The sequence below is a fragment of the Scyliorhinus canicula genome, chromosome 10 (genome assembly GCF_902713615.1).
Source record: "Scyliorhinus canicula chromosome 10, sScyCan1.1, whole genome shotgun sequence".
NCBI classification, from domain to species: Eukaryota; Metazoa; Chordata; class Chondrichthyes; order Carcharhiniformes; family Scyliorhinidae; genus Scyliorhinus; species Scyliorhinus canicula.
This window is the reverse complement of record NC_052155.1, coordinates 122,568,370-122,584,203: the sequence shown is the minus strand read 5'-3', so window position 1 is coordinate 122,584,203 and position 15,834 is coordinate 122,568,370. Positions and strand designations below refer to the sequence as shown.

The 15,834-nt window shown below is 46.3% G+C and overlaps 1 protein-coding gene across 1 annotated transcript in view; it reads left to right on the top strand.

Annotated features, from left to right (window-relative positions):
* The window catches only part of LOC119972143 (translation initiation factor IF-2-like), a 70,706-nt gene extending 58,934 nt beyond the window's left edge, over nucleotides 1-11,772 (top strand). The window contains exons 3-5 of the mRNA XM_038808474.1: nucleotides 6,347-6,457; nucleotides 7,265-7,325; nucleotides 11,573-11,772. Of these exons, the coding sequence (XP_038664402.1) occupies nucleotides 6,347-6,457; nucleotides 7,265-7,325; nucleotides 11,573-11,772 (372 nt within the window). The remainder of the gene's footprint in view (nucleotides 1-6,346; nucleotides 6,458-7,264; nucleotides 7,326-11,572) is intronic.
* Nucleotides 11,773-15,834: the final 4,062 nt, after the last annotated feature.

Genomic DNA, 15,834 nt, shown 5'->3' with positions numbered 1-15,834 from the left:
GGTCCATCGTGGGCCGGAGAATCGCTGCGGGGGGCCCGCCGACCGGCATGGCACGATTCGGGACACGCCGGGGGCGTCAGAGAATCCCGCCCATGGATTTGATCGGTGTCCCTCACCATTAGCTTGCACCGTATAAGAAATAGGCCCCAACTTTGCAAGTATTGTCACAGATACCCACTTCTCACCTGAAGAGTAGTTTCTCACTAAAACTCTTTCTCCTTGTTCAAACTTCTTGGTTGCGATGCCTGTTCATAATGAGTAACTTGGTTTTCTTGTTGTCCCTCAACAATGGTAGTCGTGTCAGGCGCTAAGAGCAAATCAAATTTAGTTCTCAACTTCCTTTATAAAAACAATATTGCCAACGGGTTTTGGGTTATCGCACAGGTGGTGTTTCTGTAGTATATGAGGAAATTGTTTACTGTTAGCTAATGGTCCATCATTCTTTGACTGCTTTGATGGCATTCTTCAATGACTGCATCAGCCTCTCCGCCAATCTGTTTGTGGAAGGATGATAAGATGCAGTTCTTATATGCTGTATGCCATTATTTTGAAGGTGGTCCACATTTTGACTTGAACTAAGTCTTGTTATCGCTAACTAGTTGTTCCAGTTTGTCAAACTGCAAATACTTCTTCCAGTCGTTTCAGTCTTTTCCATGATTGTCGACTTCATGATCATTATTTCAGGCCATTTGGAATGTGCATCCTCTCGGACAAGAAACATATATCCCTCAGTTGATCCCACAAAATCGATATTTACTCTTTTCCACAGTTGCTTTGGAGAATCCCCAGGTAAAGTGGTTGAAGAGGTAGAGTATTTTGTATCTTAGCACAAGACTGACACTGACCTATTCTTCCTTCTACCTGTGAGTTTAGCCCCAGCTACCAGAAATAACTCCGTGCAAGCTCTTTCACACATACAACTCCTGGATGTCCTTCATGGAGTTGATCCAGTATGCAACTCAGCAAGCATGGGGGAGCGATGACTCAGATCCCCCATATAAGTCTTCATTTTGTACCATTAATTCAAGTTCCCTTGTTTGGTACAACTAGAAATCTGGATTCCTCATCTGTTTATCCAGTAATATACCTTTCAAGATTATGTCCATGACCTTCCCCATCACTGGATCTGACCTTTTGTGACTTTGCACTTGAGATACAGTAATAAGTCCACCTGGGAATTAGTTAACATAGTTATCCTGTGATTCGGCTTTGTCCCATGTTGGTAAAAGTGATAGAGCATCGGCCTTCGCATGTTACTCAGATCTTCTGTATTTAATCTCGTAATTATGCACTGATGAGGTGAGGGACCGTCTCTGCCATCAACTCGCAGTTAGAGATGGTATTCCTTTGTATGGACCAAAAATCATTGTCAAAGGCCTGTGGTCTGTTAACAAGGTAAAATGTCTTCCATGCAAGTAGTGATGAAATAGTTTGACTCCAAATATACTCAAAGCTTCTTTTTCCAATTAAGCATCACTCTGTTCTGCGTTTTTAAACATTCTCAAAGTGAAAACAATTGGTCTTTCATCTCCATTTGGCATTTTATGAGAGGCAACTGCATCCACCATAGAGGTCGATGCATCACAGAGTTGTATTTTCAGCTTAAGGTCGAAATGAACTAAGACTTCCGATTGCGTCAGCACATTTTTGACTTAATTCTATGCCTCTTCACAGTCTTTTGCCCAAGTCCATTGCTAATTTGCACATAATAACATATGAAGGGGTTTTACTATGGTAGCGAGGATTGGAACAGATTTTCCATACCCATCTTCGAGGTTTGAGGATTTGGTCTGTCCCAGCACGACTTTGTTATGTGACCTTTCTTGCCACAATTATGACATTTGTTTTCTCAACACCATCATTGCTGTGGAGAATGCCCCACCTGGGCACACCTGTAGCATGCTTGCATGTTGAGAAATCTTCTTTTCTCAATATTCATCTTATTTTGGTGCCAGCTCCAATTTGGGAAGCTTCTTTAGTTGCCAACTCCATAAACACTGCTGTCAGCAGCAAGTGTGACTGTGAGAGTGTTTTCCTTTTGCAAATCTCTCGGTATTGTCTCATTTCTCATTCCTTACACATGTCTGTTTCGCAGTGTGTCCTCAAAGGTCGAACCAAACTCAGAATTCTTGCTAGTCTCTGTAGTACTGCTACAAATTGTGGAATATTTTCACCCCCTTCTTGACTATATTGATGAAATATGAATCTATGATTAATGGTTTGGGCGCAAAGTATTCTTCAAAGGTCTTTGTCAATTATTCGTAAATTGTTGTACCAGGCTTGGCAGGATGGACAGAACTTTGTAATAGGGTGAAGGTTTTTCATCTTATTACACTCAAGAAAGTTTTTACTTTAATTTCATTTGGTATCTTGTTTGATACTATTTAAATCTCCCTTCATAGGACTCCAAGCTTCTGCATTCTCACCGAATGGTTCCATAGCGCTACCTCTTCCTGCCATCGCAGTTACCTGTTCTCAAGTTGTAGTGTTTTCTTTAACTTTTCCTTCCCTCTAATTTGTTTTTTTCACTCTCTTCCAACTTAAGTTGTATTATTCCTTTTATTGTTTTTTTTTAAATATATGTTTTCTTGGTTGGACTGTGGCTTTAAGAAAAAAAAAATTCTTTTTTTTCCTTTGCAAACACCAATCTGCTTTAGAAAAGCATATTTTGGCTTTAATTCAGCTTAGTCTTGATTACTATTGCGGTATTTTACTTTTTGGCCAGTTAATTCCCAAAAGCAGATCTTTCTCTCCGTGCAAAGGTGCACAGCCAGAAATACTCCCCAGCTCGAAAAATAACTCATTTTTCGACAGCCTACCTAGCCCCTTTTTTCCTGGCTTTCTCATTTCTAGAAGGTTTTTAAGAACATTCTTTGAGCCCAGCGATTGTGCAAATTGACTGGCACAACAGTTGACACTGGCTGAAAACATTTTCTCTTTTACAGCCTCCGACTCTCTGAGCTCTCCCAGGTCACAGTTGTGTAGAAACATTTTAAGGAACAATCCTGAATGCTTCCTTTTAATTTTCATTTTTTTCTTAGAAATTTAGAGTATTCCAATTAAGGGGGAATTTAGTGCGGCCAATCCACCTACCTGTATATTTTCTGGGTAGTGGGGATGAGACCCTGCAGACATGGGGAGAATGTTCAAACTCTACATGGTCAGTGGCCCAGGGCCGGGATTGAGCCGGGGTCCTCGGCGCCTTGAAACAGCAGTGCTAACCACTGGGCCACTGTGCTGCCCTGCTTCCGCTCACTTAAAATGCACTCTTAGCAAAGCTAAAAAGTCCATTCCCAATGGCCACTTTTACCACACATTTATGGATGGCGGAGTGGTCTTCCTAAAATAGTTCATCGCCTCGAGGTGCCAGTCTGGGCTGTTTTTTTCTCTATTATTTTCTGAAAAACAGCCTTATCGCCAGCTTGGTTTTTAATGCTGTTATGTTTTGAGGGTTTTTATTTTTACCCACAGTATAAACAAAGGATAACCAGGTTGCCACATCATAGGTGACTTGGCCAGTTGTCAGAGTTTATTTACAGAGGTGTTACTTGCTCAAAGTCTAAGATGGAAGAGAGGGAAAATATCCTGAGTTCCTCTGATGATGTCATCGTGTAATCATGTTGCATACTATACAGAGAGGCATTGGTTACAACGCATAACAAAGATGTTCCTTAAAACTTACATCTCTGACCAGGGTTTTAGGGTTAGGGGAAGACTGTAGGGTGGGGGCTGAAGGTGGTTGTCAGGGAGAGGATGGAGAGTGGGTGGGAGCATGGAGATTGTGGGGGGGGGGGGGGGGGGAGCATAGGTGAATATTTGGGAGTGTGTGTAGGTTGAAGAGATGGGTAAAGGTGGGGGTTGAATGGAGGATAGAGTTGAGGGATGAATTGGGAACCTGTGGTTGGGGGGACTGTTCAATGATGGGGGAGAATGGGGCGCTGGGGTGGCATGAACAGGGTGTTAATTGTTCAACAAGTTTATTTTAAAATATATTTTGATCCCTCCCCAAATCCAGCTTCTGCTGTTAATCACTTTCAACTCACATCCCACTACGTAATTAACAGCATGAGTATAACGGAGTAGATTTCTAGATAAATTCAGGGCACCTAGCTCAGTCTACAATGGGAGGGTCAGTGTCAGAAGCATTCATGAAGGAGCCCAGGAAGTATCTCTGTCTGTTGGAAGTTTAATTTCCCATATAAATACCACATGTGTAGGGATTTCCTCAGGGTCTCGTGCACAATAGCAGTGAACGTCTCAAAATTGTCCACAAATTAAATCAGAAGATTTGGCTCATAAAATTTATATTGAAACTCTGAGAGCATGACTGGGACTAGACAAGTCCTTACTCTTCCCCCACAGTGGACACTGAGTTTCAGCTGCAAAGGGTCTGTATGTAGAAAAGGGATACCAAACCCTCTGAGGACCAATATATTTTACAGTCATTATCATCAGGATGAAAATTGTGCAATTGTGCTTGTGTTAATTGTATTGGTATGATTGTGTGACATTTAAATAGCACTCTTCTATCATTTTGTGGGTCACATTTTAGGCCGGATTCAGGCACCCAATTTAAGATGGGATGCTCCTCAAGGCCGGTGGCCACCCCTTAGCTCCACCCAATTCATTATTCTCTTGTTTGTCGTTTCTGGTCCAGCATCATCAGACATGCAGAGTAAAAAAATAATCAATCCTAAGTAATGTTTTCCCACAATTTATCAAGAACTGTTTCATTCACAGCTTGATGCCAAAAGTCATTAACAATCTCCACAGATGATGCAAAGTGGTTGAAGTGATGTTACGAGATTGCTTTCCTTTATATTTATACTATTGACTCTCCCACATCGGAAGGCATCTTGTGTAGTGTCCAGCATTACGGTGTCAGAGGAGAAAGACATACTTGTCACCATAGGCTTCCAGCTAATAGCTCAAGCTGAGAACAGGTGAAGGAGAAGCAAGTCAGCAGCAGGACGACTCCAGAATTAGAGGGCCAACAATAACAAATTAAAGTTACCATTTGGATTGTTTGAAATACATGTGGTGTGATTCCCTGTTCCTGAGTCTAAGTGTTGATGCCGGGGCAGGGTTCGTGGACTTCCAAGACAGCAAAACTGGTGCCGCACCTGGACCGATTCAGCAACTATTAAGGGGCCAGCACCGGCGCCACATGGAACACAATCAATTCGAATGAGAAGTGGTGCCGGATTCGCCGGGTTCGTGATTGACACCCAAGAGGTTGAGATGCTGCAGCCACATAGACACACTTCATTCCCCACACACACCATCCCAGCCAACAAGATGGGAGAAAGAAGAACAGCCCCAAGATTTACAGATGCCAAGCTCAAGACACTGCTGGACGTTATGGTGGGGAGGCGGACCACCCTGTACCCCAGCCTGAGAAGGAGGCTGTCAGCTGCCGCTGTTCGTTGTGCCTGGGCGCAGGTGGTCGAGGCTGCCAGCACCACCAACACCATCTGGGCAGGTCTGCAATGCTGTAAAAAAACTGCACGACCTTCTCAGGGCACCCAGGGTGAGTAGGCAACACTGCGCCCCTGGCACCAATCCCCACCTCACACACCCATTGCCCCACGCCCTCCAACACAGAAGGCGGCCGATCCCCTACTCTGCACCACATACCGGCACCCATACCGGCCGCCATGACCAGGTGGTCTGGCCACTGAAGCTGCCAGCTACATGCATTGGACTGTCTAACATTGTGCACCTACTGTTTACCCCTTCCCAGGAGAAGGCCGCAGAAAGCATGAACAGACTGGAAGGGGACCGCCAGATCTGCGGGCCATCACTGTGGCAGAGCAGTGGGCCCTGGACATGTTCGCAGGCCCAAAGAACAGGAAGTTCGCGGGCTGGAGATCAGCCTAGGGCGAGGAAGTGAGATTTAGTTGTAGTTCTCTGTGACACGTGTGTCAAACCGCCCCCCCCCCCCAAAACACCACCACCTCCCCCCCCCCCCCCATCACCCTCACCACCACACCCCCCTCACACCACCCCAGCACCCCCGGCCCGTGGTCTAATCATAAATCCTGTCTTGTGTCTTGCAGGAGCTACTGGCGATGGGGTGGGTCCTTCTGGTGTCTCCCGCCCCCAGCCACAGCCAGAAATCCCATATACACAGAAGGGATGCATATTCCTGAGATCCAGGATACCCCGGAGCTCGAATCCAATGTTGACACAGAATTCCTGTCACAACTCTCTCCAACCCCCACCAACAACCCAGAGACACTCACCTCGGCTGGGTACTTTAGAAAAGAAAATACTTCAACAAACAGATCTAACCAAAGATTGGACTGTTATACTGAACGCTAATGGTTCAGATGTTGCATTTAAGCTTGATACAGGTGCACATGCAAACTTGATAACAGATGCAAATCTGAAACTAGTAAATAAGTTTCCAAAGATTAAAAAATCCAAATGTCGTTCGACAGACTACAATGGAAACGTAATTGCAACAAGAGGTTCCCGCTGCCTCACAATAAAGAACTGTGACATATGCATACCATGAGAGTTTGAAATAGTTGACTCTACAAAATCATCATTAATAGGTGTGGATGCATGCATACAATTAAATTTGGTGCAAAGAATTCACATTGCCAACACATCCATCGCAGACATGTTACCAGTGTCTGATTCACAACTAAGCTTAATTCGAGAAGACTGCAAAAGGTGCAATCATCAGCATGTGAAAAAACATCTGATGGAAGGAGGGCCCAATGACAGCTCAACAGTTTCTGAAGTGTCAAGGATTATCTGACCGTTGTCAGTGGTTTTCTGCTGGAAGGTGACAGAATTGTAATGACATCCTGCTTCCGAAGATGCATCCTAACAAGGATTCATGAAGGGCATCAAGGAATAGAGAAATGCAAAAGACGTGCTGGGCAATCAGTCTATTCGCCAGGCATCAATAAAGAGGTTGACAACTATGTTCAAGATTGTAGTGTCTACCAAAGCTTTGACAAAGGGTCATCTGGACTCGAAATGTTATTTTCTCTCCCTACAGATGCTGCCAGACCTGCTGAGATTTTCCAGCATTTTCTCTTTGGCCCCTAAAGGTCATGACGGATAATGGCCCCAGTTTTAGTGGTTGGAAATGATTGTCTTTTGCCAAATGCTTCAACTTCCAACAAATCACATCAAGTCCGATATACCCGCAGTCAAATGGGAAAGCCGAGAAAGGTGTTAGTATAGTAAAGAAACTGTTCAAAAAGGCGTATGATGATCAAAAGGATTTTTCTTTCGCACTGTTAAGGTACAGTGCTACTCATTTGGCATCAGGTTTATCACCTACCCAGTTGTTGATGGGAAGAAAGGTAAGTACTCCGTTACCGGGCATATCCATTCCGAATCAGGATGAACAGATGATGCATGATAAAATGCGATGACAAAAAAGCAAACAAAGTTCCTTCTACGACAGACATGCAAAGGATCGACTTCCATTTCACCAAGGAGATATTATTAGGGTACGAAATCCGAATGGTGGTTGGTCGGAAGCTGCAAAGGTGATGAATGAAGTTGCACCATGCCCAAACCAAATCTGGAGTGATGTATTGCAGAAGTCGACGAGCTTTATTAAAAGTCAACAATCCAATTCACGTTCCAGAACTAACTCTAACACACCCTGGCTCCATGCTTTGCAATATTGAATATAGAACATAGAACAGTACAGCACAGAACAGGCCCTTCGGCCCTCGATGTTGTGCCGAGCAATGACCACCCTACTTAAACCCATGTAACCCGTATACCCGTAACCCAACAATCCCCCCATTAACCTTACACTACGGGCAATTTAGCATGGCCAATCCACCTAACCCGCACATCTTTGGACTGTGGGAGGAAACCGGAGCACCCAGAGGAAACCCACGCACACACGGGGAGGACGTGCAGACTCCACACAGACAGTGACCCAGCCGGGAATCGAACCTGGGACCCTGGAGCTGTGAAGCATTGATGCTAACCACCATGCTACCGTGAGGCCCTATATCTGACAGCTTTGTTCCCAAACAGAACCCATGAACAAAGTACAATTATAATGACACCCCGAGTGTATTAAGAAGGTCCAAGAGGATAAGGAAACAAACTAATTATCTGAACTTGTAACAAATAACAACCTCTTACTCTGTAATTTTGACATTATGATATTTGACATGATATTGTACATGATACGAATAAAATAATTCCATACATGTATGTATTAAATGTTTGAAAGTGTTTCAAACATTTTGCAAAGAAAGAGGGATGTGACATTATGTAGAATGTCTAGTATACAAAGGGTTAATGTAATACCATAATTGACCACTAGATGGAGCTGGGAACAGGCCTATAAAAAGGACTGACTCTCAGGCTTCTGGGAGAGAGTGGGAAAGAATGTCGGAGGGAGCAGAGGAGAGAGCAGAGTACAGTTCAAGACAGAGTGTATGAGACAAGTATTGGTATAATGTAGCTTGTCGTTCAATACATTATTGTTTGCTATAGGAGTAAGTGGTCGAGCTGTATATTAAGTAGTGTAATAAATGCTAGCTTTGTTATTGAACTTAGCTTGTGTGGTCTTTGTGAACACTACAACATCCATCCTGAGTATAAGAAACAGAAATAACACCACAGTAACAATTCCAGGAGGCGCGGAAGAAAAGGCTAAATTTGCTTATTTTAATGTGAAAATAAAGCCGCTGCCCCAGCACATAAAGCAAATATCCCAGCCCAGGACAATCGTAACTGCTGGTCTGGATCTGGGAGCTACATTTAAAGGTCCCGCTCATGAGCCCCAGCTGGGCAGGTCACCGCCCGCTCACCATGGGAACTCGGATTCTGTGAAGCCCACAGTCATCAGTGACCCTCCGTCGTTCTCATGAGTGTTATCACAAAAACAAAGAGGATGATTTAATGCTCAGTATGTGTTGCAGAAATGTCACAATGCTTTACCACGGTGAACAGCTGGTCAGGGGAAATATCATTGGATGAAAGTCAGGTTGGTATTATGCAGGTTTAAAGCAATGGTCCAGAAGCCACAGGTGTATTTTTTTGAAAGCAGGGAAAGGGGTTGAATTGTGTCTGTGATAGTTCGTGGGGCAAATGAAGGGAAGGCCTGACAGACCAAATGACTTTCTCTCAATCTGTGTTTACTTATGTTCTTATAACAACTACTAACACCAACAAATTGATTTTTAAGGCATCTTAACGTGGAGAAAAATCCCAAAGCACATCACTGGGTGTGATTTTTTAAAAAGTAGAATTCCACCGAAAAATCTGAAAAACAAATGTAGACCAATGAAAGATCAACAAGGGGTAACGATAAAAAAACAGATAAAACAATAATAGCGAACAAGCTAAGTGAATAATAAATGATATAGTAAACAAACAAGTGAAAGTGGGGGAAAGTAAGATAGCAACATCACGATTAAATTGACTACTAGAATTAAACAGCATGTAGAAAGCAAAGTGTGGAATTTGAATGAGCGTGTAGCTGCATCCATGGAACATTAATGCAACAAATACATCCAAAGTACAATTCCCACTGTGCATTATGTTGATGTGCAACTAATCACGAACAAACTGCATATTCAAATCACGAAAGGCAACAGCTTACTGAAGGTAATTGCATGGAGCGAGCTAAAGTAAAAGACACATTTTTAATTGTAGCAGTTACTTACTGGTTTAATTTAAAGCAAAATCCAAGAATACTTCGAGGCCTGAATTTTTGCAGGGATGGAGAGAGTCTCTGGCTTAACCAAAACGGCATTGGACCTCCCGAACCTGGCATCCGCCACTTTCGCCAGGGGTGAACTGAGGTGGCTTTTAGTTTGCACATCCGTGGTTCATGGAAGGAACAGCGCATGTAAAAGTGCAGATGCCTTCAGTCAGATACAATTATCATCACCCAGGTTTCTGAAAAACTTGTGGGTTTTACACTTTCCAGGAGAAAGTCTAAATTTTCTGGAGTTTGTTGGTATCCTTTTGTAGAGGTAAGCAAACGTTTTAGCTTTGGGAGAAGTCAAGTGCTTTTTTGGTGATGTCGAATGCCTTTTGAAATTATTACAGGTAGACATGAAAATATATAATATGTGGATGAACTCATTGGATCTGTCAAGCTGCCAATGAATTTAAATCTCCTGCTCTTTAAATGTCTACAATTTAAAAAAAAACAGCACTTGCTATTTCACTTTGTCTGTTGACATACACCTATAGGATTTGTGCTGCATGAATGATTGCACAATTTATCATTGTCACAGTGGGGTGCATGTCAGCTCACAGTTTGTTTGCTAGCTCCGAGTGGTTAAACACCTTTGATGTGAGGCTATGAATACAAATATGCCTGTTTTATAATGGCTTAAGTACTTGAATGTAATGGTAGCTTCTATCTGGGATTAAGGAGCTCAATGAATTTAAATGCAGTGAATGATGTTATCAATGGGATTTTTATTTCAATAGAGAAGTCTAGATACTTTATTTTATCACAGTGAGCCTCCTGGGTTCTGCCCATGTGGATACTGGGTGAATTGGCATGGAGGGTGTGAAGACAAAGAGGGGGATTTTCTGCTTCCATTTTTGATCAGCAGGTTTAGCAGCAAAGAACAAAGAACAATACAGCACAGGAACAGGCCCTTCAGCCCTCCAAGCCTGTCCCAATCATGATACAAATCTTTGCCAAAACCTTCAGTGTTTCCTTAAAGCAGGAGTGGGAAATCCCATGAGAGGCTCAAAATGTGATTTACACTGACGGGAATTCCCATTACAATTGTCTCTGACCCCCGCCAATGGTGTAATGGGAATCCCGATGTTCCATATCGGGACCCCTATTAGAATACATTAACATCTGGCCACACCTGGAGGCCACACCTGGTATATTGTGTGCAGTTTTGGTCTCCTTCTCAGAGTAAGGATGTTCTTGCTCTCGAGGGAGTGCAGCGAAGGTTTACTAGACTGATTCCAGTGGGACTGACAGCGGGACTGCCATATGAGAAGAGATTGACTCGGTTGGGATTGTTCTCCCTGGAGTTCAGAAGAATGAGGGGTGATCTCATAGAGACTTATAAAATGTTAACGGGACTAGACAGGGTAGATACAGGGATGATGCTACCAATGATGGGTGTGTCCAGAACCAGGGGCCACAGTCTGAGGATTCAGGACAGATTTTGGACAGATAAAAGGAGACATTTCTTCACACAAAGGGTGGTGAGCCTGTGGAATTCATTACCGCAGGAAGTAGTTGATGCTAAAACGTTGAATATATTCAAGAGGCGGCTAGATATAGCACTTGGGGAGAATGGGATCAAAGGCTATGAGGAGAAAGCAGGATTAGGCTATTGAGTTGGAATATCAGCCATGATCACCTGAGCACGTCCTAATGTTCCCGGCAGAGGTCTGGGGTCTACGGGTTCCTGGTGTGGCCGGGGGGCAATATGCAGAGCAGGTTTTGCCAACACGACTGGCTTGTTGGATGGCACACTGAGAGAATGCAGGACAATCATGGTAAGGGTGGGGGAGGCTTGGGGGAGTTGACTATCCAAGGAGGGAAGCCCTAACTGATTGTCAGTTTCTTTCCTTCTCTAATCCCTTCCAGATATAATTATCTTTGCTGGAGTTGGTCCCACGGAGGCTGCCCTCGCCTTGCTTGTGGCAGCCAATGCGGGCAGCTGCCATAGAAGGAAGCAGCGACAACACAGGCTGGAGGTGGCAACCCACGTGCAGGGGGCTCCTGCACACCCTGAAGACCTGGCCACCCATCAGGCTAATGAGGGACTCAGGTTGGTCATTCAATGAGCTGACAGACACCGTGTGCCTGAGAAGACTGTGTCTCCGCAGAGAGACAGTTCAGTGCCTGTGCCACGTCCTTGCGGACATGGGACCCCGTGGAGGAGGAGGACTCACTCTCAGTGGTCGTAAAGGTCACTGCAGCCCTAAACCTCAATGCCACTTTGACATTTCATGGTTCAAGTGGGGCCTGTGTGGCATATCCTAATCTTCTGGCGACAGTTGCATAAGGGAGGTGATGGGTGTTTTGTGTGCCTGGGCATCAGAGTATATCACTTTCTAGGTGGACCAGGCCCAACAGGATGCCTGGGCTACAGGATTTAGAACATAGAACAGTACAGCACAGAACAGGCCCTTCGGCCCTCAATGTTGTGCCGAGCCATGATCACCCTACTCAAACCCACGTATCCACCCTATACCCGTAACCCAACAACCCCCCCCTTAACCTTACTTTTTAGGACACTACGGGCAATTTAGCATGGCCAATCCACCTAACCCGCACATCTTTGGACTGTGGGAGGAAACCGGAGCACCCGGAGTAAACCCACGCCCACAGGGGGAGGACGTGCAGACTCCACACAGACAGTGACCCAGCCGGGAATCGAACCTGGGACCCTGGAGCTGTGAAGCATTTATGCTAACCACCATGCTACCCTGCTGCCCCTTTGCCACTTGCTGCCATTGCCATAGTGAAGGGGCGATCAATGCCATGCATGTCGCCCTGCGAACACCAGTACATCAGGGAGTGCCCTATATTAACAGGAAAGGGTTCCACTCCCTGAATGTTCAGATCATGTCAGACCACAACCTGAGGATCATGCCTATCTGTGCCTGCTACCCAGAGAGCGTGCATGACAGTTACATCCTGGGGCACTCGGAGATTCCCAGTGCCTTCGAGGACCACCTCAGGATGACGGGTTGGCTCGTGGGGGCAAGAGATACACGCTGAGGTCATGACTGAGGATGTCAGTGTGTGGGCCTGAGACCAAGGTGGAGACCCGATACAATGAGCCCTATGTTGCCAACCATGCTGTCATTGAGCTGTCATTGAGCGGTACATCAATCTGCTCAAGATGCCGTTCCAATACCTTGATCTCTCTGGCAATGCCTTGCGGTACAATCCCCAGAACGTCTCCCACTTTGTGGTGGTCTGCTGTGCCCTCCACAATCTGACACAGCAGTGGTATGACATATTGGAGGAGGAGGAGGATGAGGAAGATGAGGCAGTCCAGGAGGATGAGTCCAAGGAGGAGGAAAGGCGGTCGGCGGTAAGGATCCGACGTGCCAGGTGGACCAGAGAGGTCTTCAGCGTCTCCAGATACTCCGAGGACAAGGGTGTGCCCGTTTCCCTTCCCCCATTTCCCTCCCTTCTCCATCCTCCCTTCCCCATCCTCTCTTGTCCCATTTCCCTCCCTTCCCCATCCTCTCTTGTCCCATTTCCCTCCCTGCCCCACTCCTCCCCTCCCCCATTTTTCTACCACTCCCCATTCCCCCATCCCCAATCCCTCCCTTACCCCCCCCCCCCCATTCCTCCCCCCCTTTCCCTGACGCATCATACTGCTGTCTCCCTGACAACCCTGTTCACCCCTCCAAGGATCTGTGTAACATTACTCCAGGATGATGGGCCTCTGTTGGTATTGCCAGCGGGTCACCATACAAAGCAGGAGAGTGATGGTAACTCACTGTGAGGGAAGCTCTGGTGCTCCTCAGGATCTGATTAAATCTGACTCCTGTCTTTCTGCTGACAGCACGCTCCCATCCATCCTCTGAACTGGGATTGCATCAGGGGCTTTTGATCATTGACCACTGTGCAGCGGGCAACAGGGGGTGCGGGCAATCCTGTTGTGAAGATTAACGTGACAAAGGCTCTATATATATGAGGTCTGACATGTTTTAATAGTGAACATCCTGTGACAGATTTCTGTGCCCTGTGGCCTTTGATGTCCTTGACGGGCATCCTTTGGAGGGCCTGAAACCGGGGGGCCCCAGCCGACCTACCGGTGTACTGGCATCACCGTTTAACCCTGTTCTGCCCGCTGGCCTAAGATGTGATGGTGTCAGGAGGAGTGAAGTCAGAAAAAATGGAGACCACCGTAGTCTCCTTGGTGGCAGGGCCCGCGTTGGCTTCCAGCACTTCCTCCTCCCTGACGATGCCCGTAGGGTCCTGGGTGACTCCATGATATGGTGGGACAACTGGAGTGATCTACAGAGGCCTCTGGTGCCGCCAGTCCTGGAGGCTCCCCATTGTTTGCTCGATGGTGTCGATGCCCTCAGCGATGCTCCTCAGTGATTGGCCCATGCTCTGCAGTGCCCCGGCAATGTCTACCTGACTCTGGGACACGTCCTTCAGTGACTGGGAGATGATGTTGAGGCCCTCAGCCACGGTTGTCACAAATTGAGCCATGCATTGGACATCACCACTCAAGACTGGATGCCGTGCTCCAGGTTTTCCACTGTGGTCGCCACACTACCAGTGTTGGCCTGGGTGCCATGCATTGTTGACACCATCTCCTGCGCCTGAAGCCTTTGTGACTCCTCCAATTGGCTTTACAGTCACTGGAATGTCACTGACATCCCCTCCTGAATCTCATGGCTGCATCCTATCATCTGTATCAGCTCTGGGAGAACCTGGTCCAGAGGCTCGGCATCTTGCTGGAACCCAATTGTGTCCTGGGATCCAGCAGACCTCTGACTCTGTTCTCCTTGATTATTCCTGCCTCCACCTGATGTGCATCAGCAACTGTGGTGCTCACCAGATTATACCTGGGAAACCTGGAAGGTGCGGTTAATAGCTGTGACACCTTACAGGTGGTATCCTTGGAGTCCTCCTCTGAGGTGTTTTCTTGGGTGGTTGGGGGGGCGGGGAGGTGGGTGAGGGGGGCAGAGAGTAGGTAGTAGAATTCCAGGGGGTCTAACCTCATCAGATGGTGATCCTGTGCGACAATGGACATGTGGTCAGTGAAAGGGAAGAATCATTTTGTCTGACATCAACAACTCGCTGGAGACAGGTTATCTGATTGGTGGGGCAGTGGATCATCACCTCACTAGCACAGGCAAATCTCGCGGTCGATGACTGCTCTCTCCTCAGAAAACCCTGGGATTTCCAGGGCCCATTCCTCATAGAGGGTGAGGACTCGAATCTCTGGGATTACCCTTGTTTTGGCCCTTTCCCGTTTATTGAGGGCTTCCTTCACCTGCGGGGGCAAAGAAAGGGCATTGTGAGCTGCTTGATGCATTGGGGGGTTTATAGAAGGTGGCATGTATGGGCACCACACCTGAATCTGAAGGAGTTGTGCTGGTGTTTCTGAGGAACAAGCAAGAAGATTGGATGTGAGGAGGGTGTGAGGTGCCAGCCAGTCGATTGGGGCAGTTGGGGCTTGGGAATTTGAGTGATGGCAGCCAGAACTGATGCCAGGAGAGAGGTGATAATATATCCCTGCAAGTCATCCTACTCATCCAGCTCATCAGTCAGAGAGATCTAGGTGTACAGGTCCACAGGTCACTGAAAGGGGCAACACAGGTGGAGAAGGTAGTCAAGAAGGCATACGACATGCTTGTCTTCATTGGCCGGGGCATTGAGTATAAAAATTGGCAAGTCATGTTGCAGCTGCATAGAACCATAGTTAGGCCACACTTGGAGTATAGTGTTCAATTCTGGCCGCCACACTACCAGAAGGATGTGGAGGCTTTAGAGAGGGTGCAGAAGAGATTTACCAGGAGGTTGCCTGGTATGGAGGGCATTAGCTATGAGGAGAGGTTGAATAAACGTGGTTTGTTCTCACTGGAACGACGGAGGTTGAGGGGCGACCTGATAGAGGTCTACAAAATTAGGAGGGGCAAAGACAGGGTGGATAGTCAGAGACTTTTTCTCAGGGTAGAGGGGTCAATTACTAGGGGGGCATAGGTTTAAGGTGCGAGGGGAAAGGTTTAGAGGAGATGTACGAGGCAAGTTTTTTACACAGAGGGTTGTGGGTGCCTGGAACTTGGTGCCAGAAGAGGTGGTGGAAGCAGGGACAATAGTGACATTTAAGGGGAATCTTGACATATACATGAATAGGATGGGAATAGAGG